At 45.1% G+C, this 19,793-nt stretch overlaps 1 protein-coding gene across 1 annotated transcript; it reads right to left on the bottom strand.

Moving 5' to 3' along the window:
• Positions 1–14,787: 14,787 nt before the first annotated feature.
• LRRC8C (leucine rich repeat containing 8 family, member C) lies at positions 14,788–19,554 on the bottom strand. Its single transcript, XM_008937674.1, has 2 exons — positions 19,417–19,554; positions 14,788–17,243 (listed from the first exon to the last, which is right to left on the bottom strand). Exons 1-2 carry the CDS (start codon positions 19,552–19,554, stop codon positions 14,973–14,975), a joined length of 2,409 nt encoding a protein of 802 aa, XP_008935922.1. The 3' UTR covers positions 14,788–14,972.
• Positions 19,555–19,793: the final 239 nt, after the last annotated feature.

Consider the following 19,793-nt stretch of genomic DNA (forward strand, 5'->3'; position numbering starts at 1 on the left):
TATCCTTCATTTTCTGCTCCAGCTTCCTGTAGAAAATCTAATGAAGGTCAAACGCCTTATATTCAGGGCAGACAGTGGCAGGGACTCAGGAGCTGCAGGGAACAATGCAGGGCTGTGGAAGGAAGCCTGCGAGCAGGAGGTGATATCCACAGACACAGGAAAAGAGCAGAAGGGATGTGGAACACCCTACTCCAGAGCAGGATGGAGACCCAGAGCCCATCCTGAGAGGACAACTATCACCTTCACAAAAAAACCCCAAAAAACAACAACCAACCCAACAACACCACCACTTACCAGGCACAAAGGAACCCACCTGCATGGACTACACCATGCCACACAGGGCAGAGAGCTTTATACCCAGCTGCAGTGAAACCATTTGAACACAGCACTGACCCTAAGCCAACACCCTATACCTGCCACTGTGGCCTTCTGATTTAACCTGCACCAACACAGCTGGTCCTACCCTCATCACCTTTAGTGCAAAGTCCCTTGTTCTTTATAAGCCTTATTGAAGAGTATACAGGATGAAAATGCGTGCACAACTCGTGTGTGTGGTAGAAACACAGATCTTCAAATCCTTTCCATCTTCTTTCTTGCTTCCAAGGCACCAGGTTCTGCATACAAAGTCCTTCAAATATATGCAGATAAATGAATGCATGTCTTTTTCTCCCAGGTCTTGTTTTCTCTAATCTGTGTAGTGCAGCAAGTGCTCAGGTGGGCACAGCTCTCTTAGCGCTGCTCTTGTGCTGCCTGGAGGGGGAGCCAGGGCTGCCAAAGGACAAGTGGTGGCAGCCATCCCACTGCCTGCCTGCTACCTGCAAACCAAATACCCATCCTTTCAGTCTTACATTGCTAGGCCACCAGTCTGGCTGGACCTCTCAGATACCCTCATCTGCATTTAAAATTATTACAGGAGACCTTGGAGAATAAATATCAAGAGGAAGATACCACCTCTCCCATTCTCTGTATCCTCCTCTTCCCAGCCTTGTTCAAAAACAAAATGTGAAATGGTTTATAACTTCTGTAAATGTAGATGTTCATCAGAAATGTCTCCTTTCCAAAGCAGAGTTTCAGCTTATTTCAAGGCTTCCTCACAGAAACCAGCAGCTCGGCTGACTGAAGTGGAAGAGGATTTATGATTTTTAAAGATTTCTTCATTTCTTTGTTTCTTTAAATCTTTGTTGAAGTGATGTGAAATTATCTTGGAAGAACGGGGAGTATTGCCTTTTAATGACAAAAATGAGGCATGAAATATTTGTTTGCAGAGTTTTTGTTTGTGTGTTTATTTTTCAACTCTCCAAATTTCTAGTCTCCCTTGATGGTCTCCTAGGGTGAGCAGAGCCTACAGTTAAAGGCTTGTCGAAGAAGTGAAAACAAAATTTTTAGCATAAGTGGTTTTATCACTTCTGTTTGCCAGATATTTTATTAAGTGTTAGGAAAATAAGCAAATTAAACCTCCCGCTGGTTTTATTATAAATAGTTCAGGCACTTGAAGCCCTCTAGTTATCTGCAATTTTTTTGATGAAAAATAAGCTGCCTTTCAACTCTGATGTTCTTCCTGCATAGCAAAGAAGGAGGAAGGTACAACCCTTTAGTCCTGATTTGTAGTTCACTTTTTAGATCCACCTTCTTCCTTCTGCACGAGTGACTTCTGGCAGCTGAGAGATTTCTTCCCCTGTGCACGAAGAGTTGTGTGAGATGTCTCCGGTGTCTTTTGGAGGAGAAGCTGTCCTTGGGGTCGATCCCTCCTCTAGCAGCCACCTGTGTCCTTGGTGCCTCGGCTCATTGTTTCACCCCTGTGCTATCCCCAGCCTCATCTGAGCTGAGTTTCCTACAAGTGCTGGATCCCACAAGGCTTTACAGGAGGCTTTTCTTTCCAGCTCAGTGGCGGAGGAGAGATGACGCTTTCAATCCCCTTTGCCCAGAGGCTCTCTCATAGTCCCACAGGGAGATAAAAGGAAGTGATTGTTTATTAACAGAGGATCCAAATGCAAAAGGGCTGCAGAAAACAAATCAGAGTGAGGCACTCACCAAATGAGCCATGATAATCCAGCCTGAAAACCTGGCTTTGCAGGAAAAAGAAGCCACAAGCAGGAAGAGGAACCATGTGGGTAAGCACTAAGAAACAGTCATAGAAACACAGTATTTCCTCATCTGCCCTGGTAGTTGTTCATTTTTATGTTAGAAGGCCATGCATTCAGTAATGATGTGATATAGGGCTGGTTTTATGGCATAGTTTTTTGGGTACTCCAAATTGTTGAGTATTTGAGCTACTGCTTTTGTATCTTACTCATACAAGAATTTCCTGGCTAGCTAAGGTACTTCCTTTGCTTTTTAACAGCAGCAAAAATCTCCCTTTGCCCTCTCCCTGGGGGAAGTACCTTGACCAGTTGAGGAGGTCGTTGGGTTAGTACGCCCTGGAAGCGTCCTGGCGGGGCCCCACTCTGCACCCCTCTAGCTTCATCCGTGAACATGCTGAGCCCAGAGGTGGGTGGCAGAAGACACTGTAAAATGTCTAAAAGGCAAAAATAAAGTTAGAGAGAGGAAGTTCAAAAATAGCCGAGCTTTTCCTGTAAGTCTGTTTTATTTATTTAATTCGCTGTTGTTGGTTTTGGTTTAAGGACTTTTTTTTTCTCTCAGTTACAGGGGATCAAGGAAAGGGAGAAGCTTTGGGAAACGAGCAAGGCAATAAAAAGCCTTTCAAAGCAAACTGAGGGGAAAAAGAGGATTTAAGAGGCATGACATAAAGAATAAGAGCTTCCCCCAGATACCTGTCAGATTTTTAGTTATGAAGAAAGAACAGAAACTGAGAACAGCAGGAAAACCTCCTTCCACTTGCACTCATGCTTTCATGGTGGCTGGGTACCTGTAGCCCTCCCTAGTGCACACCCTGGGCTGGGATTGCTGTGGTCTCTGCAGCCAACCAGGGACACCCAAAGGGGTGGGAGCCCAAGCTCCCCGCCCCCAGAAAACGACACAGCACTGCTACCTTGGAACTCATTCAGTGCCCTGCTCTGCTTTCCATCCCTCCCCATGGCACCCAGCCACAACCCCACAGCTCCATGGGGCAGTGCAGAGCCAGGCACAGTGAGTCATGGCATGGGCACACCTGGGATTTTAACAGCAGAAGCTGAGGGAAGTGGAGGGGAGCCTGAAAGTGAGCAAACTGAACTGGTGTGTTGCTGACACAGGGCACACCTATGCTGTCCAGGGCTGCTGCAGTGCTATGTCACCTACTGCCTTTTCTCGTCCTCCAGCAGCCTCTGTTGCAGCCCCACTGCTCGGGAACTTCACTCAGCTGCAAACCCCTGAAAGGGATGTGGTGGGTGAACTCAGCCCCAGCCCAGCCAGGGGAGATGGAGGGAGCCTATCTCACATCCCTGAGATAGGCCACCACAGTGTGGACACATTTGGGGATCTATGCTGGTGGTAATGCATAAGGTGGTGGAGAAGGAGCAGATATTATCTTTACACAAGGTATGGAACTCTATTTCCTACCATGGCACATCAGATTAAATACTGTATGGTGTATATGCAACTCTCACCTGAATCAAATCTGGATCTGTTACATGTGGAAAGTGGCAAGACCCCCTTATCAACACTGCTGGCCGCATGCATTGCTGCATTACTGTGCCTGGAGCTGTTGAGAGGTTTTCAGGGAGGTCTGCTGGGACACAGAGCTATAACATGTTATTTTATCAGTAGATTTCACCTCAGGATCTCGGAGTATTTAACATCACTTCTTGTCAGCTTGATGACTCCTTTTAAATGTTCCCCCATGACAAAGATGAGGATGGAGATGGCAGAGAGTCACAGGGTCACTGTTCGCAGGGCAGTGAGCGAAATGCTGGGTACCAGTCTGTGACTTCCATGCATAGCTCAAGCCCTGGCAAGGGCTGTCCCAGGAGCCCTCCTGGTGCAGGTGTCCCACACACGGGACCAGGCACAAGCACCCTCCTGGGGCAATGGCTAGCATCATGTTCAGTATGTGCCCATGAAGGTAATTAGGAAGAGAAGGAGGGAGGCTTCTCTAACCCTGACCCCAGCAGCCTCTTTAGTGAATTCTGCTTTATTCACTAAAGGAATTAGGGAACTTAATTAGGAATTAAGGAACTTAATTCACTAAAGGAGAAGGACCATCACCTATCCCCTGCTGCAAAAGCCATCACTGTGTGAGGGCTGAGGCCTCTTGGCTCCTGCTATCTCTGAGGGCAGCACTGCTCAGCATGCTCCTCACTTCGGCCCCTGTCCTCTACCCTTATAAAATGTTGCTTGATATGTCCCCAGTTTCCCCTAGCCTGTCAGTGACACTGTGGAAGAGGCCCACAGCCTGAGGTCTCACCTCTCTTTTTCACAGCCATAAAAGGAAAGCAAAATGTTTAAATTTGAATGCTTTGAAGTTTTGCAGAACAAACAAACTTCTTCATGTGGCCTGTGATGGGGAAAAAATTCACAGAATTTCCGTGAGGTGTAATAATTCTGGCATCTATTGCATTATCTGTGCACCCATGGCAAAGAATATATTAATGACCTGAAAACAAAGTGCTTGGGGACACCATATTATTAAAAAACAGGGAATCAGTCTTGCTGCCTTGGAAGGCAACCAAAGTATTCAAGGCTCACATAAAGATAGGTTCAAAACCCAGTGAGATTGTTGCAGGACTAGTAGAAGCATGGCATGAATGAAATGAACTTTAAAGGCTCCTAAAACTGGAAACGTTTCTTACATGAGAGATGGTTTAATGTGGGATGCTCTTGGAGGCCCGAAGCAACTGTAAACATGTACTTACAGAGTGTTATGAGCCTTCTATGCTGTAAAGAAAAAGGGCGTGAAAAATGGAAATATGCTTGGGGTGGAGGCAGCTTTGGGCCATTTGTTTGTACTCTGTCTGGATTCCTTGCTGGCCTTGTTTTAAAATCATCATTGTCACAGACTTCCAACAGCTGAGTGATCTCCAATGGAAAAAAGTCAAGGCAGGCAATGTGTAAGGAAAACAGGCTCATGCATTAGGCAGATCTCTTGGGCATAACTTCTTCTAAATAAGTACTGGATGAAATTACAGCTCAAATGGATGGATTTCAATGCAGTTTCCAGTTACATTTCAAAACTTTCTTGGAAAGCTGGTGAAATGAGATTTAGATAAGGCTAAGGCTTGACTGTGCTGTTGTCAAGGGAAAACATCCACACACATTAAGGATTGACTTCGGGGGACATTGCTCACTTTTGTTTGGATAATGTCTCAGCCCATACCAAAATCCTGGCTACAGTTTTTCAGCTGGCCTGTGCTATATAGAGGGTCACACCCAACTGCTGGAATCAAGCACACTTGACCACCCAGGGACAGCAGTATCCAGCTGTAAATCTCTTGGGTAGGGATCTTCTCACCTCCTTTTTGCTGCTTGGGATTGAGCATCACAACATTGTTACTGTTCACCTTCTACTTCCAGCCAAAGGACACAGACAGAAGCTGAAAGAGGACAAAGCAGTCTGTGACATCCAAGGGTCCTGAAGCAGAGAGACTACTGAGCATCCTACGCCTGGAGCCTACTGATTATCTCACTCAGCAATTATTCCTCAGGCTCTAATCCCCATTTAAAATATCCTAGGCCAAAGACTGAGACAGACAGGACCAGTCCCTGGAGTACTGAGCACACCTGCAGCAGTGGAGAGGAGAGCTAGCAGTGACACTGGGGCCACCTCAGCTGGCCTCCTCTGCCTCTGCCCTCATTCCTGGTGGTTGCTCTCTGGTGAGATGATGCATGGGGCCCCTTAGTGCACTGTGCTCCAGCCTTGGAGGGAGAGGGAGATTAGCTTTGGGAAACTCATCACTTTGGTCACCTACTGACTCACTAAGGGAAACAGATTTTTTTCTGAAAAACAAAGCAATAAATATTTTCCAAGATCTGGGACACAGAAACAATCAGATCTGAAATCTGCATGTTTCGGGCAGCCACATTTTTCATATGTAGGTATAACTTCTCTCAAAGACCATGACTTAGCCTCCTGTGCCCTTATGAATGAGGGCTCTTGAGGCCTACCTAATAGGAACCAGAGCTGCAAGGCTGGAAAAAAAAAAAAAAAAGTGTAAGTAAACACAGGCATTTTATTTTAATTTTGTTAATGAAAGCCCCAACTGTCCCAGTGGCAAACCTGGTGTTGGGAGCTGGCAGCAGGAGCTTCATGCTGCAGTCTGGCTGTTGGTATGGGTGCTGCTACCACCCTCCCACCACCTCACTCGGAGTGAGTGATGCCCACCTAACCATGGGTGGTCATGGGCCCTCCAGGACACCTGAGGCAGACAGACCCTGACACTGACTCTCCATGCAGGCTGAAAAACAGCAGGAAAGAAAGCTTGTGCTGATGGTGGCTGCTGCCTGCATTGCCATGGCAACACATCTGCTTCCTCCATTTCCATGCTCCCTGCCAAGGGAGAGCTCTAGCCCTGCTGGCGTCAACACAAGCCCAGGAGAAGTCCAAGACCCAACAAAACACCTTTTCACTGGTCCCTTTCTCCCCAGGCCACAGCCCCCTCTTCAATGACTGTGAAAACTTTTAGTTTCCTACAAAGAATTTGCTTTGCTGCTGCCACTCTGTTCATGGAAAAGCCACAAAACCCCTGAGGACTCAGGTGCCCTTGCAGCATCAAGAGGCTTGATGAGCTCCAAGGATGAGTTTTTCTTTCAGGTACTTCTCATGTTTCCCGTGAAAGAGCTTTTGCTTTGGGAGATTTATGGTAAACCTCCATTGAGGAGTAGGTGCAAATTCAAACTCCTCTTGGCGCACCAGTTGTTCGCTCACCAAGTCCCAGCCTCACTTCCCTGAAGAAAAAGCCCAAAAGTACTTGGGTGCTCACAGGTGAGTGTAGGTTATAGTTCTAAGAAAAGAGTCAAACAGCTCTGGAGGAGTTGCGAGGGGCACAGCTCCTGCAGCAGAGCTGGACCATTGATGCCTGAGGTGCCTGGATGCCGACACTGGTTGGGGGGAGCCCCTTGTGCTGCTGGTTTCTGATGTTGGATGCAATCAGCAGTTTGGAAACAGTTCCTCTCGGCTTTCACAACTTCTGCGGAAATAATTGCTGGTGAAGGCAAAGCCTGTGCTCAGCAGCTGCTCCAGCAGCTTACCAGGGTGTCCATGACAAGCTCCTGGGATGGGCCATTTGGGCAGGAGGAGCTGGCCAGCACTGTCTGCTTCACTGATCCAGCCCTGAGCTGGTAGGACCACTTGGTTGCTCTTCCACTGAGCAGGCGTTAGGCTTTGCAAAGCCACTTCCACCAGCTCAGAAAGTTACTTTTCTGTGCTATTCAACCAATCCAGGCCCCTGATAAGCTGTCAGGTTGGAAATAAACACCCAGGTCTTTGGCTTCATAGAAGCTTTTCAGCAGGGTGGTAAAATTCCCAAATGGTTAAGCTATTTTTTCAAGGAGCATTGTAGCCCCCAGCAGGGAGCACAGCTATAATGGTATTTATTTACCATGTCTTACCCTGCCCAGAGTCCATATGTAGGTTCTGATGTGCTGGTGGCAACAGTAAGAAGGGACAGTGTTCCCAAAATGCCACAGGTTGCACACTGAGACCTTGTAGTGATGAGGTAGCAATGGATTTGTTATATTTAAAGAAAATAATAAATTCTGTCCCTTTGAGCCTGACAGTTTCCTACTCAGCACACACAACACAGAGATGCTGCAGTCAAGAAGGTGAAGAAACTCTCATGGGTGGCACCACCTCCAAAACACAGGAGGGAGATGCAGCTCTGCTCCTTCCAGCTGTCACACACCCAGCCATAGCAAGCCTGTCCCTCTCACCCTCCATACCCACACTGCAGAGCATCATGTGCCTCAGGAGAGGGACAGAGTAAACCAAGGTGCAGATGTCACCAGCACTGCTGCTGCCTGCATTTGCTCCTGGTGCTCCAGCTTCCCAAAGTTACTCTTTGCCGAGGAGATTGCTTTGAGGTTTTCTTTGCAACTTGTTCTGCACTTGTAAAAATCTCATTTAACTTCTAGCTGTAGCCAGCAACTTGTTCCTAAGGGTAACCTTGTGACTACTGAAGTTCTGTGCTGCTTTAACTACTTTCTTCTCTTTGCTAACAGCAAGGAAACAGGATGCCACAGCTTTGCCAAAATATTTTACTAAATAAAGAGAACTGCAGGCAGTCTCCACAGGGGAGTCTAGCAGTGCCACATGACCCCAGCTGGCAAGAGACACAGGTTACATTTAAATACAATTTTAATTCAGCAAAACGTCAACACTTATTTACCACAGTCCATAAAATTCATGTGAAAAAATACCTGACCGACAGCTTAGGAGCCCTCTCACTCCAGCAGTGTAAAAGCACAAAGAACCAAGTCAGTACATGTTCTGCAGTGTCATATCAGGGTGGCAGCAACACATGCGCTAGCGAGTGACCTCACATGGAAATCTCTGCATGCTCAGGGGCTCTCAGCACACCTGACAGTCCTAAATTCCCTTGCCACCTCTGTCCTGTTCCTGGGGGATCTTCCAGCTGTCTGAAGTAGCTCTGGGTGCACCTTCACTAGAAGCTATGCATCGCAGTACTGTAAAGGGACACGGGCACACATCCCATTTCACCCACTGACATTGGTTTTGAAGGCAGCAGCATCTTGTCATTACTGTTTCTGTGCCCATGGGACTGCCATGCCACTGTCACCTTGCCACATCAAGGATACTGCTGGATGTGCTACCCAGACCCTTAGTTTAGGTGCAACTTCATAAGCCTTCAGTAGAGGAGGGGATGGGCTGGTAAAAAAATCATGTTTAATAGCAGAACTGTTCAAGCTTGCCTGCGATGTCAGGATTGTACACTTTGCCAGTGATGCCCATGGTAGCACCTGGGAATTTGGCCCTTGCCAGCAAACCCCATTGGCCACGATGATTGCATTCCTTGACGTTACTATATTTTTCTTCCTGATCGGAAGCACAACCTCTTGGCACACTTGGTCCTTTCCTGGCCTGGGACATGTGGAAGAAGCCTTGCTCTGAAAGCCAACTCCATTTCAGGCCTGTCTATCTGCAGACAGCCCATGGGTGAGGACCCAGCATGGCTCCACCAACTACCATGAGGAGCCTTACAGTTTACTTACCAGAGCCAAAGCTGTTAGTTGCAGCCCAGACACAATACAGCCTATTTCATATTGGCACAGTGATAAGAACAGAGCTTCTCTGCCAGTATAAGCTCCTTCCAACACATGCCTGGAGGACAGAAGCGAGGTCCTCGTGCTGATCTAGGCTTCTTTATGTGGAAGCTGTGAGGCCCTTGGCATCCTTCATGCATCTGCCAAAACGCGTTTCCTGCGGAATGCCAGACCTCTCTGATCCCAGTGGGGACAGGGCAGGTCCAGTCTAGCTCTGTCCGTCAGGTCCTCCACACCCAGTGCTACAGACACAAACCTGATGAAGGGCAGGACTCATGATGGGAAATCAGGAGCTGAGCCTGGGGGTGCAAGCACCCATGGGTTGAGGTGGACCTGCAGAGACCTGCCATGCCAAGCCGTTCTGTCGGCAGGACACTGCCTGCCCGGCCTTGCCCTGGCACAGCTCCAGCAGGGACGAGGCCGAGTGGCTCATCCTCGCACTCCCAGCAGACCCACTCCTGCCTCTGTGCTCCTGTGGTGGACCCGGCCTTTGCCTGTGGGCCATGGCTCCCACACGCACTGCTCACAGGGATGGAGGCGGCTTTGGGAAACATCTGCACCCTTGGCTTGAGGGACATTTCTGTTGCAATCACACATCAAAATAAGAAGAGAAGCAGAAACTGCTTCTTCTTCATGTGACTCTTCAGGGCTTTATGTGTGCTCCAAAGGTGGACAGAGGACAGACATGGGATTTCCTTACCATCACCTGCACTGTCAAATGCAATATATGAAGACAGACAAGCAAACTGTTGTAGTTATTGGGAATTCCAAGAGGCTATTTGGCATGGAGGACAAACTGGTCCCCATGCCACTGCTTGCTGGCAAGCAGATGATGTAGCGGCTGGTGGGGTTGTGCCCTGGGAGCCCCCCAGGCTGTGGAGCGGGGGCCTCTGAGGGCATGGTACCTGGTCCAGCTAACTCCCCCTCCCCAGCACATGTATTCAGGAAACTGAAAGAAGAGGTTTGTTTGGGATCAGGTGAGTCAGGCCACGAACTCCTGCCACTGGCACACTTAATAAAGAGGGCAATACATGCTCCAGCCACATGACCATGTTGTCCCAGGGATCCTCGTGGTAGTTTCACCTTCACTGTTGTTCCCATCCTGCCGGGTGTGACCCCAAGATGGTATCTCCTGTGGGCCGGTGGGAAGAAGTAGGGCTTCAAGGAGCAGACCACCCTTCCCAGCCCTTTGTATCTTTGCAGGGAACAGGCCAGAAGTTAAGAGCAGGCACTGTCAGCACGGCTTCCTCTGCCCTGCCCGAGGCTCCCTGTGCCCCAGGGGCAGCATGTCCCCCGGTATCCAGAGGCAAAGCTGCCTCAGGCTGCAGCACTTACCACTCCCCTCCTCTCCCTGGGACCACAAAGAGCAGAGAGGAGCAATTCTTGCTCCATCTTGGCAGGACAGCGTTGTCTTGGTATAAAAAACCCAAACCCAAACACACTTTTGCTTCTGAAGCAAGGATACAGAGAGAGAAGGAAAATGTGCCACGCCAACCACAGGCAGCACAAGCCCATCACCACTGGTCAGGAGATGGACGGGGAGGTCTCCCGGATGCCGTGCCACACTGCCAGCACGATTTCCCTTGGCAGTGTCAACATGCGTCAGGGGAGGCAGGAGCCCCTGGCCCCCACTGCTGGCTGCAGGGGGGGCTGGTGCAGGAGCCTGGCTGGCAGGGCCCCACACCCCCAAGAGCCCTGGCACTGCACAGGCACCGGAGCAGGGAGCTGCTTCCACGACGGCTTCTCTGCTGGGCAGCGAGCTGCCTGGGCACGGGAGGAGCCGCACAGGAAGTGAGACCATGCAGCTATAAATCCTCTGAAGTCTAACCATGTCTTATCAAGCATATTTTCCCAACTTCCCTCCCACAGGATCAAACCCAAAAGATTGTTATGTTTGATCTTTAGGTAACCCAGAAACAAAATGTTTCCCAAACAAATAATCACATTGAAATATGACTATGTTCATTATTACAAAAGAGCATTTTATTTCCATTTTTTCTGGGTGTACTATATTGCAACATAACACTATGCAGGTCTGATATCATATTAAGATTCTTGCTACAGAATTAAGTTTGTCCGTTTGGTCAAATTTCAAAGTTTTTCCATGGCATTCTTACAGCACTTGTCACCACTTAAGCACATGGATTACTGGAAGTGCCAGAAATGTGACATGAGACTTGGAGCAGGCAGCTGCCAATCACAATTTGCAAAAGTCGCTGGGCAGGCTGGATACAAGGGGTCAGCACAAATATCCATCCTAATTTTGACAAACGGGGAGATGTGCATCTCCAGATTTTGACTACAAAGTAGATTTGCTTTTCAGGCTTTATCTACTGTTAAGGTTGTCTTCTTATTTTTTATGTACTCTTTGTAATCTCTGCTTCCGTTACCAAGGAAGATTTTTATTATTTTAAGCAATAATGTAAAATGCCCTGCATTATTCTGAATTGTCATACTTGTTAGGCACCTGATTAATCTAAGTAGTTATATAAACTCTTTGTATATATACAAACCATGCCTGAAGTATTATCCACAAACTGTCCATCCATCCTAAGTCAAATACTATAGGTCACAGAAAAGTCTAGTATGCGTCGTATGTGAATATACATATGAGCAGTACATGAATCACTGAGTAAATATGGCACTTTTACATATTTTCCTGGATGTCATATAGAATTACAAAACAATCTTCTCCTAGCTGACGCACTTCTAAAATACTGTAATATGGTTTTGGAAAATACACCCCACAGACTACGCAGTAAGGAGTTTAGAAAAGTCAACAGTGCAGCTACCTGAGTTTGTTTAATTAAGTTTATGTGATATTTTATCATTCATTGTGAGCCCGAGGGTTGTCTACACACCAAAGCCATGTCACCTAACTGTGCTATAGATAAAACAGCAACTCCAAGCACGTGGCTCAGCAAGATAATGAACTGACCTAGCAGCTCAACACCTCCAAAGTGACTTGTCCCACCATCTCCTTGCCAGATCTTGGATGCACAGTGTTGTTCCCATGGTACTACCACCATAGATGCTCATCCCATCCTTTAGAGAGCTGATCCAGCACTAAAATAGTCCTTTTTTTCCCCAACTGGTTTAGTTTTCTGCTGGCTTAAAAAGTTGGTCTGTCCTGTAGAAGGATCAGACCCACACCAGACCAGTGTCTGGAACATGTTGGCAGGAAGAGGGAGCACGGGTGGAGGAGGGTTCTGCCCCTTTTTTGGTGAAAGTGAGCTGTTGGATTGACTAAGCTGTCTCAGCAGACCAAACCCTTGGAAAAGATACAGTTATTAGCGTGAAAGTGCTTAGACCGGTATAGTTTATTCCTATCAAATCGAATAAAGATATGCCAGCACAAGGCACTTCATACTCATTTAACTGTGTCCACATGAGGGGTTGCACTGGTATAAGTCTAATCAGTAACAAACAACCCACCCCCATCCCCTAAGTGACGTTATCTAGAAAAATGGCACAGAACAAGTCTCCCAACTGTCAGTTCTGAAGTATGCATAACTTCCATTCAGAAAAGAGACCACAAACTGTACACAAAACATTTAGATGCAAAATAAATTAGGGATTTAAAATGCTACATCTAGGAATATAAAGATTTTTTAAAAAACCTTTAAATGTAATCTCATATTTCAAATCTAAGTAAGAGAACTATAGAGCTCCACCGATTACTTGGACATTTAAACAGTTTACATTCATCAGGGACAACAGCACTTTGGTTTACATAATTAGGTTAATATGAGCAATGAAGTATTTCTCTCCCTCACGTTACATCAAAGCGAAATACACTTAGAATACATATATATATATACTGCCAAGTTGTTCCAAAAAGCACATTCCACACACGAGTTAGAGTAGCTCATGGAATAGCTACATCAGTTATAGGTCTTCAGTAGAACTAAATCAGCCCCCTTTAAAAAAGCTTGCTTTGATTCCTTCATGCCTGACCCATTTTTGATTAATCACATGGATCTTCTCCAGAACATAACCAAGCACAAAAAATAAGTTTGACTTGGTAGTGTGGCAAGCCCACATACCAGATTGCATAGCACACCCTGGATTAATGAAGAAATTCTCATATTACTTTGTATCCCCACCTTTATAAGTCAGACTCTTAAGTATGCTTTTGCACCAAGCTGAAGAACTCAGACTGTAGCTCAGGACACACAATGGCAGTTAGGAAACATTTAAGAGCAACCAACTTGACAATCATCAAGCAATTATTTTACATAACTTTAAACAACCAGCAACTCAAACTCTGCGATTTATGAACAGCACTGCCTCCTAGACAAAGAAGTACTTTTTCCTAGATATTCTTGCAAAGCATTTATCCAGTGCCTGCATCTGACTCAAAATATGTGTTGTTGGATAGGATGAAGAGATCTCCTCCCAGCAGAATATTTTACTATCATATGGTTATTTTTGATTAAATTATCTTGTGAGCAGCACATGAATGATCATATACCTGCCAAACTTGCCTAAAAGAAAGCAAATGGCTGGATTAAATTAATAACTTAACATGGCTTCAGAGGATAAAGTTCCCAACCTGATCCATAATCATTACAGATTATTACATTATTTTAAAAACCAGACTTCCAACTGTATGATTTCTGATTTAGTTACTACCCGGGAGATGAAAACATAGCCTTCATCACTGTCCTCTGGTAAACTGAGACTTTTGAGAAGTTAATGTATTCATTTAACCTCATCTTTGCAAATCTGCAAATGTTCCAGTGCTGAGCTTGGTTATGTGATACTCGAGCTCAATTAAGGAGGGTATTAGATGCTATTTCCTTGTCAGAAAATTAGACATGATTGCACTTTTTCTGGATCCCATGCCTGCAAGGTGCCAAGCACCCCAGTGGGGAAGTGAACTGAGGGGGGCAGAGGGAACTTGCTCCCTTGCAAGATGGGGTGTTTAGTGGAGGATGGGGATTTTTCAAGATAGTGTTTCATCTTGCTGGATTGATGTTTCCAACACAATGAGTTCATTGCACCCCTTCCATCCAAGTTGGCAGGAAACCGGCAGCTGTGTCCCTCTGCACTGTTTGTAAAATCTTCAACGTGAGTCATCTTGGTCCCGACTCCTCTGTGAAGTGTAACCTTACTCTTCCTGCACCAGCGAGGAAATGGCAGTCAGCGCCTCCTGCTCCGTGTGTGAACAGGCAGCTAGGCTGAACTTGCCAAAATGCCCTGAAGGAGTTCTGCAGGCTTCCTCAGACCCGTTAAAATTCATAAAGAACCATTTTTTTTACTTGCTTTGACAATCTGAGAAAACCACGTCATAAAGAAAAAAGGATGGTCAACCCGGATTCGATCTTGTTACACGTTGAACACCCTCTACTGCCACTGAAGAAAAGAGGAAAGAAGGCATGCAGCACCTGCAGCACCACCTGTTGAGGACCATGTTCTAAAGGATTAGCAATAACCAGGAAGACAATATAATCATTTATTACAAATTATGCAACCCAAAGCGCACAGCCTAAACAGAGTTCCCCTGTTGGGATCAGGCAAAGGATAAAAAAATCAGCAGAATGAACCATTGACTTTTACCATTAAAAATTAAGTTACAGACACCCTTGTTCTTAGGGCAAAACCAACTTAAAAAATATCTTAAAATAGTGAAAAAATACAAGAAAATTTTATTTAAAAAATATACGTACTTCTTACTCCAAATTGGTTTGTACAGAAAGGGTTTGTTTGAAAATGAAAAAAATAACAACAAACTAAATGCATATTTGGAATATGCACTTTCTGCAGCCTATTTGGTAGAAGCGTTATTTCTGTAAAACTGAGCAAGAGGAAGTTAGTTATTCAGCTTTCATTTGTTCCCTGACATCAGAAGGCAACGTTTCAAACAAGGTGTCCTCCACAATGATACCAGTCCGCTTCAGAGCTCGACACTCACCGAGCTCAGGTGGGAGGACTTCAAAGTGATTGCCTTTAATATCCAAGTAGGAGAGGAATACCAAATTACCAATTTTAGGCGACAGGACTGACAAGTTATTTTTCCCAATTTTCAGAGTCTTAAGTTTTTTGCAAAAGTACAGTTCATCTGGCACACTCTCCACTTTGTTACAAGTAATGGAAAAGTATTGTAAACTCTGCAGAACTCCTATTTCAGGTGGGATAAAGCGAATGTCATTGTAAGACAAATCCAAATATCTGATTTTGTTGCATAGGAATAGGTGGGATGGAAGAACCTCTATTTTGTTATGGCTGAAGGAAAGCCGCTCGAGACTAGTGAGCTTCTTTATATGCTCTGGGATGTACGTTATACTGTTGTACCACAGCTTCAAGATTGTCAGTTTTCGCAGATGTTGAAAACTTACTATTTCTTCAATGGATTTGAGGTTGTTTTCCTTTAGATCCAATTCCTGAAGACTGAGAAGGCTGAAGACTGCATGAGGTATGCGCTCTAAATCACAATGAACCAACTCCAGCTGTGTCAGGTTGACCATCTTCTTCAGGTTGTTGAGCATCACTAACTTGGTGCCATCATTATGGATGCACAGTTTTTGCAGGTGACTTGAAACATCGACTGCAGACTGTGGGATTTTGGACAAATTACTTTTTATGTAAAGAACTTTAAGGCTTTTAAGTTCCCGAAAAGTCTCAAGTGTAATGTTTTTGGAAATATCATGACTCAGAGACCCAATTAAATAGAGCTCTTCCAAATTTCTGAGGCCATACATCCAGTGTGGAAGTTCTCTGATGTCATCAAACTTGACGCTCAAGATCTTGAGATTCTCCTTCAGAAATGCCAAGGCGGCGCTGTGGATCTTAACAGAGCACTGGTGCAATGAGAGCTCCTGGAGATTGTCCAACTGTGCAATGGTTGCTGGTATCATTACGTTATTAATTATTTCAAGTTTTAATGACTGCAGCTCAGTAATTTCAAAAACTGTGTCTGGTAGTCCAGAGAGCATGAAAAGCTGTAGCTCCAAATGGCCATGGGAGTTTGTCTGCAGCCTCTGTCGCAGTTTATCTGCAGTCCACTCGTTGTTCAGGTTCAGCTGTTTCAGCTTATTTTCACTGACTTCAGACAGGAACACAGCAAACCTCTTGGAATAGAGAGGATCATACTGGTCGATCATATGAAGCATGAAAGCGAAGTCATTCTTGACATCTGGGATATCGTTAATTCCTGTCTCTTGCCGAACGTACTCAAAAGAATATTCTTTCAGCGAACGGTAGAAGAGCCAGTACAGGGTATAAAGGCAAGTGAGGCCGTAGATGCTGACAAAGCACAGGTAGCAGTAAGAAAGTTTAGAGAACAGATGTGCCATTGTGTGATTACAGCAAAAATTCTTATATCCTGTCATGTCTTCAATATCCACGTTACAGACCACTGTAAAGTTAACTTCTGAGACAAGTGCTGTGTTGTAAGCAATAATGATAAGGAATTTAATTACCTTAAGTACAGTCTGGCGAACATACATGACATAGAGTATATCACCCTCCTCAACATGTAGTCTGAATTTCTTCACCTTTTCAAATAGTGCTTTGGCCTGTTCACCTTCTTTCTTATCTAGTGCCCCAGGTGTTCCCTTATCTACAACTAACTTCTCAGGGATTGATTTTAAAGACTGTGTCTTGACCAAAGTACCTTCAGTGCTTGGCTGGACAGTATTAGACTTGTTTATGTTGTTCTTCCTGTTATCTTTCTCTTCAGAGTCTTCCCCTGACACTTCAGATAAGGCTCTTGTTGTCCAGGGAGAATCAAAACATTTCCCAAGTATTGAAATGAAATGTTCAATTTTGGAGCTCGATCCAGGGAATTTGAACCAAAAGTTGCTGCACAGCATGAAGACCAGTGTGTGTATGAGGACAAGGTAAGGGAAGTACTTGGCATACCAGTGCAGAGCACGTTCATAGCACACCTGATTTATAAAGCTGTATTGCTGAAGGTCCAAATCAGTCTTCAATCCTTTCATTTCAACTGTAGCTGGAGGGGTGGATGGCTTGGGTGGAGGAAGGGGGGTTGTATCTGGGATTGTGTTAAACACATTTGAACTATTAGATTGGTTCTGGCAAGGCTGTAAGCGCTTTGGAAGGCATATTATCTTGTCTTGCATGACCTGAAACATACAAAAAGATATCTTTTAAACTGATGTACATGCAATGGTTGCAGTACCAATGGGTAGCTGTTCTTGGAGTTCCTCCAGCTGCCAGGCATTCCTCCCCACAGCCTGGCACTTGGCTGCACAGGCAGTGCTATTATTACTCCCAACAAGACACTTGTTCTCTGTGCCAAGAACTAGGTCACCCTTTTTCATCTATGGTTAGCTTTCCATAATTTGAATAAGAGGGCACTGCGATAATCTAGAAAAAGGAAAAGTGTGGATAAAGTTTGCAGAAAAGACCAGAGATCTCCTGCATTGCTCTCCTCAGAGAAAGGCTGCTCTTGCCAGGTGTATTCACACTGACTACCCAATGTTCAGAGCTAGCTTAGGCTTGAAAGCAGTATAACTGCATTCATGTGGCTGTATGCTCACGTTGTGATGTCTTACCACACCAAAAACAGCTGACCAAGAGCTAACGTGGGCATGTCTACGCTGGGACATTATTAATCTTCAGTCTTAATGAAGACAGATAAGGATAATAGAGAACTGACGACATTTGTGTGCGTGTGTGCATGGACATCACCTTTATTCCATTCCTCACACATATACACAGAGTCCTCATACCACACACCTGAGGAGAAAAACATAGCTCTGTCCTCCTGTCCTTGAGTCTGTCAATAATGTAAACAAAAAAAGCAACTTTTAAAATTTGGGCTGGCTATTCATGTTGACAAACTGAGGTCAGGGTGCCTTTAGGGACCAGTCACCTTTGGTTTAACTTGGGATAACAGTTTGAGTTCAGTGCAAGGCTCTCTATACGTCTGAATTTAAAGAGATAAAAGAGCTCTGTTACTTGCCCTGAATAACTAACCGGGGTTAGCCCAAACTAAGAATGCGTGTGTGCTGTAGATGTATTCTTTGACATCATGGCTGCGGAAAGCACTAAATATAGGGTATGCAACAAGAACCAACAAAATCTGATCCTCCTTGATGATCCTCCCTGGTGCAGGTTGATACTGAGATGAGATCACATGTGTTTTGAACAATATCAGTGCCCTGTCAAAAACTCCTGAAGTTAATCTTTGTCTGTAAATACTACTCTGATATACACCCTTACTTACACCCTAGATCCATGCCTCTGGTAATAAGTTTGAGTAAAAAAAAAATCCCTATTTTTGAAGTGTTTCCAGACATTACTTTTCAGTGTGTTTCATCCAATTAAGCAGGCGAACATAAAAATAGGAGATGCTCTACTTTGTTTGCTTAAGCAACTACTCAGCTACCAATGAAAAATTTAGTCCTGTATAAAGAGATTTTTAAACATGGACATCATAAATTTTCAACTGAAAATGCCTGAAAATGGAGAATACAGGCAAAACTACAGTTGACTTCATGTGAAATTTGAACATAGCATGTGAAAACTTTGGGCCATGGAAGTGAGCAAATTCCCCTGAAATAAGAGCTCTGTCAATGTGTGCCTTCAGCTCTGTTTCTAGGTCATGCCAAGAAACACAAGATCCATGTTTGAACTAGTACTCTAGCTTTCAATTTCTGTGGAGTCGATCCCAAACAGTGCTTTCCATTTCTTCTCAGCTTTTGGCTCTTTAGCAAAACATAGCTAACAGTGATCGACACTAATGTCAATTGTTTATATGTAAGCATGCTCAGAGATTATTTGGAATGGAAGAGGCATAATATTAGTTGTGGGTGGTGTTAATAGAATAAGCACATTAATTTCAAATCTCCTTACAGCATAACAACGGAAAGAATATTAACATTTGCCAAATATAGAAAAATGGAAATTACAAAATTAGACTTTAAAACTTTTAAAGAGAAAAATGGTAAAAAATAAGAACTTAAGCTGATCATCTGTTTTGCTATGCCAAACTGTGGTGAAAACAGGCATGCAGACATAAGCCAAAGCAACAGCTTTTATCTTAGCTGGCATTGCTCTATCGACACTAGCACAATTCTGCTGATTTACAGCTACTAAAAGTCTGGTCTGTATTATTTGGCGTTGCTACCTAAACAGTTTTAATCCTGGGACCAGCAAATTTTTGCTTTGCTCATGGTGAACCCATGAGATAACACAAGACGTGACACCATGCTTTGGAGGACCTTCCTCATTTGTGGTGTTCTTTCAGCAGCCCTGAGGGCACGCGCCTCACTTCTCTCCCATTTGATTTACCTGCAACGTGCACCCAAACACACCAATCATCAGCATGGCGACGGAGAGATAGTCTGTGAACACATCCCACCAGGGCTTCAGCACTCTGAACGCTGGCTGCTGCTCCGAGAACTGCCGAAACTCCGTCACGGGAATCATCGTCCTGCAAAAGAGCAAGGCCAGCCCTCAGCCTCCTGCAGCCCACACCCCTCACTCAGTCTGTAAGAACAAGTGCTTCCGTAAGGTTTGAAAAAACTTCCTCTGGAAATGGAACTTCCAGGAGGTGGCACAAAAATTCCGAGCTATTGCCCAAGTGGTCCTCCTGCCAGCCTGTCTCACAAGAGGGAAGCTCATGCTGGCCCCCAGCAGCACCTGTGAGCAACGGAGAGCAGAACTGG

Source organism: Merops nubicus, unplaced genomic scaffold (genome assembly GCF_000691845.1).
Source record: "Merops nubicus isolate BGI_N331 unplaced genomic scaffold, ASM69184v1 scaffold20370, whole genome shotgun sequence".
Taxonomy (NCBI): Eukaryota; Metazoa; Chordata; class Aves; order Coraciiformes; family Meropidae; genus Merops; species Merops nubicus.